Genomic DNA, 18,334 nt, shown 5'->3' on the forward strand with positions numbered 1-18,334 from the left:
TCTGATATTAACCCTGTTTTGTAGAGTTAAATAAGACAGTTCTTCATGAAAAAGAACCTATTCGTTTTATCTATTTCAAAATAATGGGTGATTACATTGTGCGCTTGCAAACTCAATCTGATTAACCTACTATTGTTTGCCATGTAATCCCATTAAATTTGGTTTCAAGAGTAGAAGAAGGTTTTCGTCTTTACAAACAAACCTTTTATTTTTAAGGCCGTTAACAAGTCGCTATTACTTGTTTCCGTCGACAGATCTGGCAACCCGGGTGGATTAGAAAACATTCCATCTGTCAAGGAAGTCGGTCGGGACTTTCAAAAAATGGAAAACATGAAGTAAAAACTTTCGCAATTGAAGAAAGTAACTTGAATTAAGGACTGGTCTGGCCACCAGCCGAAGACTTCACCTATGGATAAGATGTGTTTTATTATATGAAGAAGCTCGTCGATAGTCTTGTCGCTGTAAGTTAAAGCGTTAACCGCTGACCTGAAAACTAACGTTAACCGTTAACCTAGCTAAAACGACTCGGGTTAGCTAACTTCGACATGGTTTAAACTTGATTTTCAGACGGGTAACTTCACTATATGTAGGTTTTTAATGCTTTAAACAGACCAAAACGTGCCCGTTTAGTGTTAACTTGTATGAAATGTGTTTCCCCCGCCCACAGCTCCGCTGAAAGGATGGCAGGTATTTTAACGTATGTGGAGGATTTGAAGCGGGGACTGAAGATCGACGTGCTGAGAGAAGTTGGACGGCAGTACCCGGTCTTCTGCTTCCTGCTGCTGTGCATGCTCTCTCTGACCGTGCTGCTCAACAGGTAACATGTTAAACGATAAAGTGAGCTGGGGAGTGTCAGATTATCAGCTGAAACACTGGGTGGTGGGTCATGTGATGTCTGGAGGAGTGTGACCTGCTGCTGATACCTGATCAGAGCAGAGCTGTTTATCTGTTTCACCCAGTGTTGTTGTTTGTGTTTAATCTGGACTCTCACGTTTAGATTAAAGGCTGTCATTAGTCACCTGCATGCATTCTTTAAATCTGATTAATTAACAGTTATGTTTCAAGTTGAATTCACTATTTAGTCCATGGACAGACTGACACACCGAGGCCCTGAGCACAGACATGTAGAAGCTTCCCTATATAGGAGAAAGTCATTGTAGTTGTTTTACACCTTTGTGGCTGCTTACATCACTTTGTGGTTGTGTTATGTCACTGTGTGGTCATGTTGCATCCCCTTGTAGTAGTCTCTTGTCTCTGTGCAATTGATTTACGTCACTATATGGTCACGTTGCATCTCTTTGTGCTCATTTTGTGTCTATTTAAGGATGTTTTATGTCACATTGTGGTCATGTTATGCCTCTAGTATTTCAAGTCTAGTATTTTAAGTCACTTTATGGTCATTTTGTATTCCCTTGTGGTACTTCTGTGTCTCTTAGTGGTTGTTTTACGTCACTTTGTGCTGTTTTGATTCTCTTTGTATTTTTTTGATTGACATCCCATTAAAAAACAGTATCAGTCGCCTCAATCTGAGGCTCCAACCTACAGTCCCCAGAGTCCCTGGGTTAGCGCCTGGGAGCCTTGTTCAATAATCAATCCAGGGTTAAATCAGTATCCATGTGCATTCAAAAAACACCCTGGAAATTGTCATTGTTTAGTACACTGCTTACTTGACAAATAAACTGATTTCTCAATAACAGCAACAATTCACGGTACAAAATAACATGTTAGATAATGAAATTAAAGAATGTGAATGATTGATGTCAGCTGTAAGTGAAACTTAAAAAGGACTCAACCATGAAACTGAAGGACTGTTGCATGCTGAAGAAGGCGTAGCTGAAATGTCTGTGCATTTTTACTTGTATAACTCAAGGCACCAGGGGTATGGTCATGGGTGCAATACAAACACAGTGACCACAAGGAGGAGCCAAAGATTAAATGCTGATTAATGTTTCTTTGCATTGTATTTGAGCACTGTTATTAGGTCACTTTTAATGCTGTGTAATCTGCCTCCAGGTATATCCACATCCTGATGGTCTTCTGGTCTTTCCTGGCTGGTGTCATCACTTTCTACTGCTCCCTCGGACCAGAGTCTCTTCTCCCAAACATCCTCTTCACCATAAAGCCAAGAAGCAAAGTAGGTTGTAACTTGCATGTGTTAAAGTTGAGTTTTATTTATATGAGGGTCGCTCTGTGGAGGAGTGTGTTGTTTGCTTACATGGAGATGTTTCCAGTGATTAAGTGGCAGCTGAGAAAATAGCTGATGATATTTTATAGTGTTCGATTTAACACTAAAGGAAACTAATGATTTATATTTTCTCCTCCAGCAGCAGCAGCAGGAGCAGGAGCTGTTTCCTCTGGGCAACAGCTGTGCTGTGTGTGGGAAGGTCAAGTGCAAACGTCACCGGTACGTTCACAAGCAGATAATGTTGCTGGTCAACTCCTCTTTGTTAATTTGGCAGCTATAGTTACTAGTTACTTGGCTGATAAAGACTTTACATACGCCGATGTGTTGTAGCAGAATATAAAGTACTTAAATCAGCTCTGTCTCAACCAACTTTAACTGTAAAACATTGCTCACACATTAATGAATCAGTAATTATAATTAAATAATATAACGTTGTCTCAATACACCTTTTTGCTAGATAATGAAAATGTTTATTTATGATACCTTCAGTATGTTTTGATCTGCGCTTTTACGTAATGAAGATTCTGAATGCAGGACCTTCAGTTGTGATGGAGTATTTTTAAATAGTTGTTTTCATACTTTTAATCAAGTTCTTCTTCTACCACTTTTCCATAATCAAAGATAATTGTGATAATGAATGATATGATTCCTTTCTTTAAATTATTTTTTCATGTTATTGACATTTCAAAAGCACAAGTACATTCTGCACTAGTTTGCCACCTAGTGGATATTGTTAAACAGTGCTGCTGAGGACAGATACATTTCTACCCAAGCCATTATTAATGATGATGGGCTTCTGGTAAAGTCACTTTATCTGTGTTGTTTAATGTCATAAATAATGGATGACTTACAGACACACACAGCATCAATGACTCCAGACCCAGAGGCAGTTCAAAGTGAAGTTCCCCCTCACAGACAAACAGGATGAAGGAACTGAAAACGGGCAAAATACAATTACTAAAAACAGAAAGCAAAACAAAACACAAGGGGTTCTTTAAGCCATCACAAATCTTGTTTGTTGACTGTAGAGGTTTTTATTGAATAACCTCCTTTCAGCCTCTGACAGCAGTCACTAGTGTTTGGACTTTACCTGGAGTGGATTCCACTCTGGTGTTGCGTATGATCACTGTGTTTTTCAAGTGTTCATTCAAGAAACAGGCACTAAGAACATGCACAAATATTTTGTTCTTTGCAGGCCGACGCTGCTCCTTGAAAATTACCAGCCATGGTTGGAGCTGAAGGTTAATTCAAAAGTGGACGCTTCAGTAGCAGAGGTAGGTCGATGGATGGTTCAACGTCAGCGGTTTTTATACAGAAAAAATGTCTCTGACATTCTGACAAAACTCTGAAAAACATCGACTCAACCTTCTGATCTGATCTGACCTGTTCTGTCCCCATCCTGCAGGTGTTCGAGTTAGTGCTGGAGAACTTTGTCTACCCCTGGTACAGGTATGAAGAGAAATCCCAGAGTGTTTTATCGTCTGAAGAAGGTGGATTTTTACAGACTTATGTAGGAGTTTGTTTTTAAACTTCCTCCTCTGGTTTTCAGGGACATCACAGATGATGAAGCATGTGTTGACGAACTGAGGATGACCTTTCGCTTCTTCGCTTCAGTGCTCGTCCGCCGAGCTCAGAAGGTGACGCTTAATCACTCTTCAGCAAAGATGGAGCAGTTAGCAGATGTTTAGCTTGATGTGCTCTCGTAAAAGACTTGATGTTGTTGCAGCAATCCTGGTTTTTCATGATGGTTTTTCAAAGACTAATTTACACAGAAGGTCAGAAAACTCAAATGCAGGTTATTGTGTCACCGGAAAACAATTTCATGGTTCTCTCACTCTCCTGCACACGGCTCTGGTCCGCTCATATCCAATTATGCTGCAAACACCAGGAGGTTGTAAAGTCTCACAATCATGCAGATTTAGGTGCAAACAAAACACATTCTAAATCAGTACGTTTTTACTTACAGCACTGAGTTTACCATCTTCTGTTGATGTTTGTTCATTCATGATGAAACTTTGGTCGCAGGCTAACTGTGAAGTGTTCTCAGTCGCAGTTTACTTGTTATTTCTTTTGTGCGTTTCACTGATTCGGGACATCTTTTTGGCAGGTCGACATCCCCGCTGTGTTTGCAGACAAAGTGATGAAAGCTGCAATGAAGCACATTGAAATTATTGAAAAAGCTCGAGAAAAAGGTAAGTACATATATTCACTTTCACATTCTTGCATATATTAATATTAATTGTTTCTCTTTTTAATTTTAACTTCAGGTTTGACTGCTGACAGTTTAGCTATAAATCTGGAAATGGTGACAGTTTTCTCTCCACTCAACTAGAACTGAAACGGTTAACATCTGTACAACGATAAAAATGAGTGACCTTTGATGATGCAGCCAAATTGATAAGTGAAAATGTGTTTCCACCTCGTGTGTGTGGTCTGATTTTATTTGTCAGGTTGTTACGTCGTCTTACACCAGTTATCAAACACAACAAACCTGTGAGAACTGGCAGGAGGTGTTCATATGTTCTTTAAGCCAAGTTGTGTGATGCTGGGTTTAATATCCACTGTGTTGTGATGTTATATTGTGTGTGTGTGTGTGTGTGTCTGCAGTGAACAGTGTGGAGGGTTTACAGCAGGCAGCTCTGGATGAATACGGCCCCGAACTTCACACTGCTCTGCGCAGCCGGAAAGACGAGCTGTTTTACCTGAGGAAGCTGACTGAGATGCTGTTTCCCTACGTCATGCCTCCCAAAGCCACAGACTGCAGGTAGGGAGACACAAACAGAGACTGACCAACCTCCTTCTCAGGCTGGACTTTGAATTTGGGAAGATCTGTCTCCTTAAATGTTAAAGTTGTAACCAGTGGTTTTTGTCTTGGCTCAGGTCTCTGGCTCTGTTGCTGCGGGAGGTGATGGCCGGATCTGTCATCCTACCAACCATGGACTTCATGGCTGACCCTGTGAGTAGAACAGGACTATGTGTGTTGACAGTTTAACGAATGAGCTGCTCGTATTCTTCTTTTAATCCTGTAAAACTTGAAATTAGTGGAGAGTGTTTGGCTTCACCAAATGAAACCACAGACAGGTGGAGAAACACTTCATCTGGCCATTAAAGTGGTGATGTTACAGCTCTAATAACGCCTCCTAGCTGCATAAAATAGCCTGGTGCTACACAGGGAAGTAACTCAAGAAAATAACTTGATGTTAATTATTTAGACATTTTAATGCAATTAAATCAGGACTGTAAGAGAACCTGTTGTTTCTCTTTGTTGTCCAGGATACTGTGAACCTCATGGTGCTCATATTCGTTGATGACACTCCAGTAAGTGAGACTGTTTCCTTATATCTGAGTCATGTACGTTCAGATAAATCAACTTCTAAATCATCTCATTACTTTGCTCATTTAAATATCTCCTGCATCTGCAGCCAGAACCAGCCACAGAACCTCCGTCTTCCCTGGTTCCATTTTTACAGAAGTTCGCCGACGTCAGCAACAAAAAGCCGTCGGTGAGTATCTCTGTGAGGGAGGACGAGACTTCACAGATTTAATTTAGTCCAACCAGCCACTTCCTATTCTGTGGATCTGTGTGTCGTCTTTTATTTCTTCTGTGATGTGCACAACTAGACGTCTGTCTCCGCTTGGCAGGTGCTGAAGATGGAGCTGAGGGAGATCAGGAATCAGCAGGATCTCCTCTTTCGCTTCATAAACTTCCTGAAGCAGGAAGGAGCTGTGCATGTGCTGCAGTTCTGCCTCGCTGTGGGTGAGAACAACCGTCACACATGCAGAAAATCTTGCTGCACATTTAATCATTTATTAATGGCTTGGTAACCTAGATTATCTTTAAATAATTACTAGCTTTGAAAGCCTGTTGCAATCAAAGTTAAGTAGTTGGATAACCCGCCGGACCTCTGTGTTTCCAAGTAACCACTAACTGGTTCATCTATGAATCCATCCAGTTTCTTATCCCGAAGAGTAATTTCTCCATAGTTATTGGAAACAAACCTGACATGCGTTTCTTTGCACTGATGAAAAACCGTGAGAGTAACTCTGGGATAGAAAGGTGATATGTTGAGTTTTTCCTCCAGAGGAGTTCAACGATAAGATCCTGAGTCCGGAGCTGAGTGACTCCGAGCTGCAGCGTCTGCACGGCGAGGTGCTGCACATCTACGAGACCTACTGCCTGGACGAAAGCATCGACAAGATCAGCTTCGACCCGTTCATCGTGGAGGAGATAAAGAACAGTAAGACGATACGACCGTCACCATGGTGCTGGGCTTTCCTCTTTTTTTGGCTTTAAAGCAGAGCAGCTGTGGACTCACGACGTCATAACTCAGCCTTAATGTGTTTTTCACAGTTCACTGAAGACAGTCAGAATCTCTTAAAACACTGAGGTGATGAAGGTTTTTGTAGATGTGTCTCTTCCACGACGGTTTGATGATCCTGAAGCAGTTGAAGTGAATATCTCTGTATTTATAGACTAATTAATAATTATGATTAATGCTAATTTACTGAACACTTTTGATATTATCATTCTTGCATTGCCATCAAAAACATACAACCTACAAAACCAAAAGTGGATCTGTAGAGAAAGTGTTCACTGGACTTGTGGGATAATTAAAGAAGGACTTAACTTTTGCTGACCTCCAGTGATTTCACTACTCACCTGGCTGCAGTGATGTACAGGTGTACTCCAGGACATTGTGACATCACCGCTGGTTGTGGTCAGAGGTCAAACAGACAGGACAGTGATACGTTGCTTTCAGCCTGGTGTTAAGTTCTTCTATAAACAATTTAGAACGCAGCGCTGCTTGTGTACAAACCCGTGTAGTTTCCTTCCTGTTTGTTTCCACCATAAACGATCCATCTTTCTACACAGAGAGCGGTTTGATTTAAGCTCCCTGTGTCCTCCCTCTCAGTTGCTAAAGGTCCGTACGGTGGTGTGGTGAAGCTGCAGACCATGCGCTGCCTGTTTGAGGCGTACGAACATGTGCTGTCTCTGCTGGAGAGAGTCTTCACCCCCATGTTCTGCCACAGCGATGAAGTAAGAGCTTTGCTTTCACAAGTAACTGAGAGTAGGAATGAAGACACTGAGTGACTGTGTATTCAAAATATAGACTTAGAGTATTTGTCAGTGTTGAAAGGTAACAAAGCATATTTATATTTGTACTTGTTTCAGATACTGGAATATTTCCATCTAGTGATTCTACTTCACGACATTACATTGCAATATTTTGCTTTTAACTACATCACATTAGCTACTAGTGAGTCATGTTATAAAACATTAGAGGTACACTGAGGCCAGGACTGCACTGACTGTCTCCTCTCTGTGTTCAGTACTTCAGGCACCTGCTGAGAGGAGCCGAGTCTCTGACGAGGAACTCAAGAATCAACAGGTTTGTTTCACGTGGAAATCACAGAAAACAGAAATTTAAAAATGAATTGAGATCTTATTGATGCACATTATATGATCAGCGCCATAATTATTGAACAGTAAGGTGAACCGGCTCATTTCATAGTCATAGTGAGGTTTTGATTCATTCATAATGACAGTTCATTTTATTGTACGAGTTTTGTCCAAACCGTCATTAGCTGCTTGTGCGTCTTATTCCAGAAATAGCTTCAGTTTGGAAGAAAACAGGTAAGTAGGTGTTCGGCATGTCACCTGTCTGCACAGAGTCTGCTGGATGCAAAGAGCAGAATGCATTATGATGCATGCTGGCATGCAGTGTCAAAGAGAAACAGCTTGGTTGCAAATTACACAAGAGCTTTCAGGAGCGACGCGCTGCTGCGGCCGGTGGATGAAAAAGGCCTGAAGTTGTCACAGCCGTCCTGTTTTACTGCACGTGTGCTGCACACCTGATGCAGCGTTTCATTTGTCACATGGTGCAGAGTGAAAGGCTATGTCAGGTGATTTTTACAAATGTGATAGATGAATATTTATCTTCAAGGACCAGCAACAGAGCAGAGGAAGAGGGAACCGTTTCAGAGCAGTTAATAGCAGAGACGTGAAGATAGAAGCATGTGACAGGAAAAAAAGTCTGAGTTCGTTTTCTCTGTTCTCTTCTAGAAACACGTCAAAGCGAGGGGAGTCGTTCGGCATCAGCAGAATCGGCAACAAAATCAAAGGTGTGTTCAAGAGCACGACCATGGAGGGTGCCATGCTGCCGCCGAGCGCCATGAACGAGATTGACGACGATTTGGTGAGTGAGAGACTCGGCGATGATGTTACGACCCTTGGTTTGTGCTCAGTAGAAATTTCTCTAAGACAATACAATTAAGATTTTCACTTTAATTTTTTTTAAAGAAATAACAATTAATAAGAAAATATTTCTGATCACAAATGACCTTTGTGAAAATGGATTGATTAGTCGCCTCTTTGTTAGACAGCTGCTTCTGTGCTCTGAAAACATCAAGCTGTGATGAGAATCAGCGACACTTCGGCTGCTCTTCGTGCCTCCGCACTCATTTATTCCTTCTTTCAATCAGTCCATTTTTCCATTAACAACTGTGTCATCCAGTCCTACAAAAATATGCACATGTACTGTATTTAAAACATAAACAAAAATACACAGGATCATGATGGATCTGTTTCTTGATGACATATTTTTTCCATGTGAATGTGGTTTAGCAGGAACTGTAAGATTTTAATTAGACTGTGATTTATTTTCTTTAAAATCAGTTGTTCCAAAGTAACCCCCACACACTTCAGGTAATATCGTATCTTAAATATTTGCCTGAATTCATTTATGAGTCTGACAGTGTCATTTGTTCCTGTTTGGCTCTTCTTGTTGCTGCAGGTGGAGGAGGCCACCGTCGTGATGGAGGACGATTCCCCCGCCGAGCCGGCCGGCACACCGGGCACCCAGAGGAACCTGTCGGCCTGGATCATCACCATCCCCTACATCGACATCTATGACGACGAGGTCAAGAGGGAGAGGATCCCCGTCTTCTGCATCGATGTGGAACGCAACGATAGGAAGGAAGGTGAGAGCTTCGGTCTGCGCCGTCGTCTGTCTAATTAACAGCCGTGCTGCAGCTCATCTGATCCCTGATCAGCACGTGACCATGTTGCGATTCTCTTTTGTTCTTAGTAGTCGGTCATGAAACTGAGAAGTGGTCGGTCTACAGAAGATACATGGAGTTCTACGTACTAGAATCCAAACTCACTGAATTCCACGGTAAAGTTTTAGCTGCTTTTTGTTGGTGATGTTCCCTTTATATTAAAGCTCCATCATGCGTCTCCAAACTGTGTCTCATATTAAATGTTTTCTTTCCAGGCACATTTGCAGATGCACAGCTTCCATCCAAAAGAATCATCGGACCAAAGAATTATGAATTCCTCTCATCAAAAAGGGAAGAGTTTGAGGAATATTTGCAGGTATTCCACCTGGACACTAACATGAATATCTATTGGAGTTAATAATTACAGTGTATTTTTTTCTAGTTTTTGCTGTTTAATGGCTCTTTGGTGTGAAGTCTGATTGTTTTTAGACTTCGCAGAGATGTGTGAGGTCTCATTAACTGAATTTAACTTTAGTGCTTTATACATTTGTATATTGGCACCAGAGGGCAGTAAAACAAAACATTGTTAGGGAGATATTAAATGACTGAGTCAAGGGTGTTTACTTTAATTATGAACATTTAAAATCAAGTAACAACGTTTCAATGTTTACACATGTAAAAGTTTCCCTTACAAATCAAAATTGTCTCATGATTAGAGGAAATAAGAATTTCTTATTTATTCTCACTCATTGTGTAGATGCATACAGGAGGTTTTTCTGTTTGTACGTGGCCTGGTGGCAGATGTTGAAGCTTGTATTCTGAGGAAGAACATCAGTTAAACAACTAAAGCTCCTGGTGTTTGTGTTTGTGTCCAGAGGCTCCTGCAGCATCCAGAGCTCAGTAACAGTCAGCTGCTGGCAGACTTCCTGTCTCCTCATAGCATGGAGTCTCAGTTCCTGGACAGGATGCTGCCTGATGTCAACCTTGGTAAGTAGCAATATATATTCCCTCCAGGAGCTGGAGAGCACGAGTCTTACTACAGAGATGTAAGATGTCTTCAGTCAGATTTAAGGGAAAACACATTAATTGTGATGATATAAATTCATCATGTTATCATTCCATAAGGAAAACCTCAATTTAAAACTAATACAGTCAGTCATTCATGCTTTTGTTTTGGTCTCTAGTTACTTGATTTTCAGTTAAATTATTCTACATGTGACTTTGCATCTATTTCCTTTGCCCTGCTGTAAGAAAACGTTGTTATGAATATTGTGTACAATGATTACAATCATGTCACCCAGACGTGCTGCCACAGAATAAATATATTTTCCTTCCTGACACATTTTCCATCAGGTCATAGTGTCTTTGAACTGGCCTTTAGCTGGCCAGGCCTCTCTGACCTCTGACCTCTTTCTTTGTTCACGTCCTTCTGCCTTTTCTTCAGTGATCAGTACTTTCACTTTTCCTTCATATTTCCAGTGTTATTTACTAACTAATTAGAGTTTTTGTTTCACAGGGAAAATTTTCAAGTCTGTACCAGGGAAGCTGATAAAGGAGGTGAGCTGAAACTCTGTTGTAAAGATGATTTATTTGTCCTTCCTTACCTCCATGTAGATTTAAAGTCTACTCTCCTGTTTCCAGTCTTCATACTGAGCTAACAGGCTTCCTGCTGCTGCTTCAGATTTACTGAACTTTACCTTCTCATTTAAATCTTAGAAAGAAACTAAATAAATAGATATATTTCCAGCATCTGTGCGTTATTATTCTGCCTGTTAGAGATTCATCACTAAGGCTGGAATCTGGCCACGATGGTTAAGTGGTGTTAAGGTGTCTCTATTTCACTCTTCAGTTTGCCGACACACACCAGGTGTTAGTGCTGTAGCTAGTTCAACAAGGTGATGATGATGATGATGATGATGATGATGAAGGTGGTATTAAACACTGTGAAACTGTGTTTTCCAGAGAGGACAGAACCTGGAGCCTTTCATCCAGTCGTTCTTCAACTCCTGCGAGTCGCCCAAACCCAAACCCAGCCGGCCGGAGCTGACCATCCTCAGCCCCACGGCAGAGAACAACAAGAAGGTGAAATAAACACCAGGCTCAGTAAACGTCTCTCTCCTGCTGAAACCAGAGCAGAGGTTTTGTTATTGGCAACGTTGCTGTTGATCTCCAGAGAATGAAAAGTTCCATTTGCTCAGATCTGAGAGGAAAAGGAACATCCTCTTTTCCCAGGAAAGAAAAAGTCATGTTTGTTTTCATGATTAAGCTTAACTGTCTCCATGGAGACAGTTTGGATAAATGAAGGGTTGTCGCCTGTGTGTCTTGTTAGCACAATAAAGGGGGTGGATGGCTGGGAGAAAATAATAATACAGTATGTTTTTCTTTATATAGTAAAGTATCACAGCCTGGTAGAAGTTTTTCTTCTGAGGTCACTGTTGCACTGATACTAACTTCACCATGAACACACACTGTAGAGCAATGATGTGGTTTTAATTATTAAGAGTGGAGAAGTCAGACACATAGTTGGTTTGGGTTTTCATGGGATTTGTTGATAGTACTAAAATAAAGAAGCACTCCAGCCTTAATCTTTAAAACAGAATTACCAGTTAAATTCTTGCTACATCTTCAGTTGTTCTCTCGACGTTAGACGTGATCAGACCCTGTAGATGAATAATTCACATCTGGTGTCGTGTGATTCTTTATTTTCTTTTTACTTTATTCCTGATGATTCATTTTCACCTGCAGCTCTTCAGCAGCCTGTTCAAGAACAACGCAAACCTGTCAGAGAGTTCGGAGAGGAGAGCCAACCCCAACTACTTCATGGAGCTGCTCACTGTTCATGGCATGTATGACTACATGATGTACGTCGGTAAGTGATGGTGATGGTGCGTTTAATAAAACTCAACTAAACATGCAACAGCTTGTCAGTTTGTAACACCTCTCTCCTCTTACTGTGTTGTACGAGTTCATTTCTGTTTCATTTCCGAGGAGCAGCTGCCGTTATCACAGGGGACAGACGTTATTACAGCAAACACAGACTGTTAACTGACATAGCTTCACTAGGGAGGAGCAAAAAATGATGCATTTATACTCAGATGACCAGGTGACGATCAGGTTCCATTCAGCTGTCACCGTGTTTTATATGTGCTTTTAAAGTCAAATGAAATTACTAACATGAGGTTTGATAATGACACAGGATGAAGAGTGAGAGCTGCACCTGCTCTCACTCTCCAGATGTTTCCATTTCCGCAGTCATAAACTGAAAGGTGTCAGATGTCTTAATGACGTCCTCAATCATCACATCTGTAAATCATTCAACTTCACTGGGAAGATTTTTACTTTCATCCTGTTTTTTTCCTTATGAAAAAACACCCAGAATCTGAGAGTCATTTTACAGCTGTACGTGAGAAATTCAATATTCTTCTCAAAAACAGCTTCCTGGGAGCTGATTGCTCACAGCAAAGCGCTCCATCCTCAGATGCAGATGTTTTGATTGACAGGTCGAGTGGTGTTCCACATGCCCGACTGGCTGCATCACATTCTGGCCGCCGGGAGAATCCTGTTCAAGAACACGTTCGAGGCCTACATGGACCAGTACATGCAGTCCAAACTGCAGCAGATCCTCCAGGAGCACCGCATGGTGTCCCTCATCACACAGCTCAGAGGTGGGAAACTGCTTCTTACTAAAGACGTGTTTGTGTTAAAGAGTTAAGGTCCATTTTCTTCCTGCTGATATAATTCCAACCACCATGACAGGGAAAACAGACTTCAGCTAACGTTTCTTTGTCAGTGGCTCAGACTCCTGATGTAAAGATATTTTACTCTTAAATAAATCATGGCACGAGGGGCCACTAAGCTTTTGTTATTATTGTATAATAATAAGTACATTTATTGCAGCACAGCACTCAGGTAACATCTCTAAGGTCTCTTTATTTTTATGCTGCTTCACTTTTCTTCACACGTAAATGTAAAAAAGACACTTTTATTTAAAAGATACAGTTTTCAGATTCAGATTTTATGCTCTAAACATATCAAGATATAATACATTTTTAGATTAAAGCCACATTTGCCAAGGCATAAGGAATCAGCATTAATAAAACACTATGTTATAAGTGTTATAAATATGTAAGTGTACTTGAATGTGGAACACCCTCTTGTGAATATATTTTACATCCAGTATTTCTACTTTTAGTGAAAGAACTTCTTCCAACTAAGGTTGTTCAGTGTCACCAAAGTGTATTTGGCTGCTCTACATCGGCTCCAATGAAACAAAACTCCAGTTCCTCCCATATTTTTTTCCAGATCTGAAGGACAGTTTAGAATTTCTTGATCAGAATTCAGTAAATGAAAAAGTTGGTAGAGACAGTTTCCCTCTCCTCTGTCACTGACTGATGGAGACAGACAGAAGGACAGAGACACGAAGTCACAGGGAGGAGAAGCTCTGACGGATCAAACTTTATTTTTCTGTTCTCTTCATGTCGTTGTTTCTTCCTGCAGACGCTGTGTTCTGTGAGGACGGCGAGGAGCGAACCACCGACGACAAACAAGTCAGAGCCAAGCAGACGTTCGAGGAGATGATGAAGTATTTACCAGGTCGGTTTGATCAGTTTTCCTTCCATTATAAGAGCCGTGTCCGTCAGATTGCTTTGGAGGTTTTCTGTCCTAATGCAGTTTAAAAGCAACATTAATGGATTTTTTGTTCAGCTCATGTTTTACTGACATATTATCACACTCTGCAGGTGATGTAGTAAATATGATGGAAACAGAGCAACTTACTATCCCATTAGAGTTTCGTTTGTGATCTAATATTCCCTCTTTTCGCTCTGTGTTTGGTCTCTACCAACTCTTGAAAACATTATCTGTCTCTTCAGCTGCTAAATGCTGCACTGTGTTCCCCAGATGCTCTCGCACTGTCTGTCTGCTGAGAGTGATGAGACTAAACTTTACAGTAAATATCTCAGAAAACCAAATCTTTGAGCTAAAAGTTCCTTAGAGCTTCTTTTTAATATAAAAAAAAATATTTAGTTAATGGAGATTTAACCAGGATAAAGATGTTTAAAACAATGAGCTGATTCCTGACTTATGTTGTTTAATAAAATACAGTTGTGATAAGAGAAAAAAGGTTGTTTCACTTCAGCTTTAACACCGGAGCTGATTCCAGGTGCAGCCCTGTGTTTATCAGAAAAAGTGAGGCTCTAGTTTCACTACTTCACACACACTTCTTGTTTCTGTTATCATAGACAAATTCCAGACAAGTAGGTTGGAACATGGACTGAACAGACATTATAGATAAATCATAGAGGCTGCTGCATACAGGTGACCACAGGACACATCAAATGATTTACATCCCAAAAAACATCCGTGAAAAGCATCAAAACATCAATAAAAAGGTGTAATGGTGAGATTTCAGCACAGATAAAAATATCCCACTAATTCATTTTGGGTGTGTTATACGTTAAAACACTGGACAAGGCTGTCACCTATTATTACTACCACTAATACCATCCTCTTTCTTATACTCAGGACACTCTGCCAACAGCTCAAAGCCACGTTACAAAACTTAATTAAATTGAAGATGTGTGTGTGTTTGTTTGTTTGTGTCAGACTTTGTGGGAAAGTGCATCGGCGAGGAGGCGAAGTACGAAGGTATCCGGCTGCTCTTTGACGGTTTCCAGCAGCCGCTCCTCAACAAGCAGGTAAAGAGACAATAGGAAACAACAGAGCTGCAGTAAATGTCAGTTTGGTGAAGCTTTATTATTCTTTCGATTCAACCTGACAAACATCCTGTACTTCAGGTATCCAGTGGTTTTAATACATGTGTGTACTTGTCTCAGGTGTTGACTGTTGATTGGTGCAGTTCTTCTGTTTCTCTATTTCTATCATGTTGTAATGTCTGAGACTGAGACACAGATACAATTATTTAATAAAAAGGACTCATTATAATAACATTGTTAAAATAAACCAGACTTCCTGAGGCAGAGCTGCTTGGTATTGTTTGAAAATCTTTGAGTTCCTGTTGGATTTTTGTGATAACCTTTTTCTACAAAATAAAATTCAACAAAATAAAAGTCCTAAAATGTTAGAAGACTGAACAAGAACTATTATTATTATTATTATTATTATTTATTTGTGTTCAAACTAAAGAATCGATAAACATAAAAGATATATATGCACAAAACATTCACATATATACAGAAACACTTTTATATAGACTCAGATACACATGAATGTTTATGTGCATCAGAGGTAGGAAACTAAAAGCTCCTAGAGTAAAGTAGGACAATTAGATGTGATATGGCTGCGAGAACAACATAACGTTAAGGTCAAATAAGACGTGGCAGGTAGAATAAAACCAACACTTTCCTCTCTAACAGCAGTGGTTTGTGATTTTGTCTCTGTGTCCTCAGATGACGTACGTCCTGCTGGACATCGCGGTGCAGGAGCTGTTTCCTGAACTCAGCAAGGTAAACAAGTGACAGTGGAGAATGTAAAGAAACGTTACAGGAGGAGACACAGCTCACTGTGATGTTTGAGACTGTGTACCATGAATTCTTACACAGTCAGAGCAGATGGAAATAAACAGGAGACTAAAACAGGACCTGATGTAGGAGATTCCTCATATTGTCAGTATCAATTCCCCCCAGTGTTTCACAGCAAAGGGACATGTTCTGTTCTCTGGAAAGCCTTTTTCATGAGAGGGGGAGTAAATACATTTGTCTGTATAAAATTCTTCTTAAAACATGATTGAACATAATATAAATCAGACGTGTTTCTCTCTCCAGTTGAGGCATATAAAGGCCCTTCCTGCTATTTGAGAATTTACGATGTTCACTACTGAGCTGGAGTGAGAGTGTGGTTAGCTTAGCTTAGCTTAAAGAATAGAAGCCTGTAAAACTCACTGACTGATGTGCTATTTTAAAGAAATGTAAAAACCAGTTTGGGATGTCATGGTAACAACAGAGTTGATGACGACGGTTTTAGAAACCTGGGTGTGATTGGAGTGAGCTGCAAACACTCACCACACCCAGCTGTTGTTCAAAGCACTTCTTTGCCCCTAAAACCAAAACTTTTAATTTTTAATCACTGTGTGATGTGTCACTGTGGTGACTCAGTGGCTAAATCTCAACAACTACTGGATGAATTATTATTTTGTACAGACATTTTCTCACAGGATCGATTTTAATAACTTTGATTAACCTTTAGTTCAAGTTAAACTTTTAATTTGCTTTAAATATTAGTTTGTGATAAACTCCTGCAGAGCTGATGAATTTCCCTTTAGCTCATAGCTCTGCTGTAAGTTTTTGTGTGTTGCCGCTGAGCCAAACTACGAGCAGTAACCTCTCAGAGGGCGGCATGATTTTATTTATTTAATTAATCTGCAATCAGATCAGACAAAATAAGGATTCTGATTATTAGAAAAATGTCGTGTATTGGATCTGATTATCAGCTGACGCCTTGTTTAACGGACAACAGAACATTAGCTTGTCTGTACAGAGCTAACTTCAGTGACAGAAACAAAAGCAGTGAGTGGTGAAGTGTGGTCCGACCTAGTTCCAGTTTGTTCTGTACATGACTGTGAGTTTGATTTTACAAATCTAGGTTTTGTTTTTTTTTTTTAAATCTGGCACTCAGCTGCTCATCTTCAGATGAACAAAAGCAAAAAACAGAATGTGAGTGTCTGGTTTAATTCAGGTGTTTTATGTTTCTCAGCAGGGAGTGAAGGAGACGACCTTCATGTGAAGTCAACACTGAATCCACATCCTGGACGATCGACGTGCAATACACAACGATTTCCAACACCTCTGGAAACACCTCTACATTCCAATGTTTATTAATGCACAAATAAAGATATATATTTATTGATGTCACCGCAGTGAAAGCTGTCTCCTGTGTTTTCTTTCAGAGCCAATGAAAATATTAACACAAAAACGTCATACTATATAAGGCATAAAAAGTAAAAAAAATGTCATAGTACTAAGTCATAAAAACGTTGTAGTAAGGCATAAAAAGTCAAAAAAATATAGTATAGTGAGGCATAAAAAAGTTAGAAAAAAAGTCATAGTATAGTAAGGCATAAAAATGTTTTTATAAAAGTCATAGTATAGAAAGGCATAAAATGTCAAAAAAACATCATAGTATAGTGAGGCATAAAAAAGTTAGAAAAAAAGTCATAGTATAGTAAGGCATAAAAATGTTTTTATAAAAGTCATAGTATAGTAAGGCATAAAATGTAAAAAAAAAGTCATAGTATAGTAAGGCATAAAAAAGTTTTTAAAAAAGGTCAAAGTATAGTAAGGCATAAAAAGTAAAAAAAAAAGGTCAAAGTATAGTAAGGCATAAAAAGTCAAAAAAATGTCAGTATAGAAAGGCATAAAAAAGTTTTAAAAAAGTCATAGTATAGTAAGGCATAAAAAAGTAAAAAAAACGTCATAGTATAGTAAGGCATAAAAAAGTTTTTAAAAAGTCATAGTATAGTAAGGCATAAAAAGTAAAAAAAAAAATCATAGTATAGTAAGGCATAAAAAAGTCAAAAAAATGTCATAGTATAGTAAGGCATAAAAAAGTTTTTAAAAAGTCATAGTATAGTAAGGCATAAAAAGTCAAAAAAACGTCATAGTACAGTAAGGCATAAAAAAGTTTTAAAAAAGTCATAGTATAGTAAGGCATAAAAAGTCAAAAAAATGTCATAGTATAGTAAGGCATAAAAATGTTTTTATAAAAGTCATAGTATAGTAAGGCATAAAATGTAAAAAAAAAAGTCATAGTATAGTAAGGCATAAAATGTAAAAAAAAACGTCATAGTATAGTAAGGCATAAAAAGTAAAAAAAAATGTCATAGTACAGTAAGGCATAAAAAAGTTTTAAAAAAGTCATAGTATAGTAAGGCATAAAAAAAGTTTTAAAAAAGTCATAGTATAGTAAGGCATAAAAAAGTCAAAAAAACGTCATAGTATAGTAAGGCATAAAATGTCAAAAAAACATAGTATAGTAAGGCATAAAAAAAGTAAAAAAAACGTCATAGTATAGTAAGGCATAAAAAAGTCAAAAAAACATAGTATAGTAAGGCATAAAAAAGTTTTGAAAAAGTCATCGTATAGTAAGGCATAAAAAGTAAAAAAAAAAATCATAGTATAGTAAGGCATAAAAAGT

General features: G+C 39.2%; 1 protein-coding gene across 8 annotated transcripts; it reads left to right on the top strand.

Annotated features, from left to right (window-relative positions):
- Positions 1 to 268: 268 nt before the first annotated feature.
- On the top strand, positions 269 to 17,057 carry LOC130160635 (sorting nexin-14-like). Of its 8 annotated transcripts, none has more exons than XM_056363257.1 (30): positions 269 to 461; positions 668 to 817; positions 2,014 to 2,134; positions 2,325 to 2,404; positions 3,381 to 3,459; positions 3,591 to 3,634; positions 3,735 to 3,822; positions 4,293 to 4,377; positions 4,793 to 4,949; positions 5,066 to 5,141; positions 5,459 to 5,503; positions 5,608 to 5,688; positions 5,828 to 5,942; positions 6,268 to 6,423; positions 7,099 to 7,223; positions 7,517 to 7,575; positions 7,794 to 7,820; positions 8,250 to 8,382; positions 8,980 to 9,166; positions 9,274 to 9,360; positions 9,460 to 9,560; positions 10,060 to 10,171; positions 10,701 to 10,741; positions 11,147 to 11,266; positions 11,930 to 12,053; positions 12,685 to 12,849; positions 13,682 to 13,777; positions 14,789 to 14,880; positions 15,592 to 15,648; positions 16,895 to 17,057. In XM_056363257.1, exons 2-30 carry the CDS (start codon positions 681 to 683, stop codon positions 16,922 to 16,924), a joined length of 2,820 nt encoding a protein of 939 aa, XP_056219232.1. In that variant the 5' UTR covers positions 269 to 461; positions 668 to 680; the 3' UTR covers positions 16,925 to 17,057. The 8 variants fall into 8 exon arrangements, with proteins under 8 accessions (XP_056219232.1, XP_056219236.1, XP_056219234.1 ...); XM_056363261.1 differs by having other exon boundaries at positions 16,898 to 17,057; XM_056363259.1 differs by having other exon boundaries at positions 9,277 to 9,360.
- The last annotated feature ends 1,277 nt before the right edge of the window (positions 17,058 to 18,334 follow it).

Source organism: Seriola aureovittata, chromosome 19 (assembly GCF_021018895.1).
Source record: "Seriola aureovittata isolate HTS-2021-v1 ecotype China chromosome 19, ASM2101889v1, whole genome shotgun sequence".
In the NCBI taxonomy this organism is placed as follows: domain Eukaryota; kingdom Metazoa; phylum Chordata; class Actinopteri; order Carangiformes; family Carangidae; genus Seriola; species Seriola aureovittata.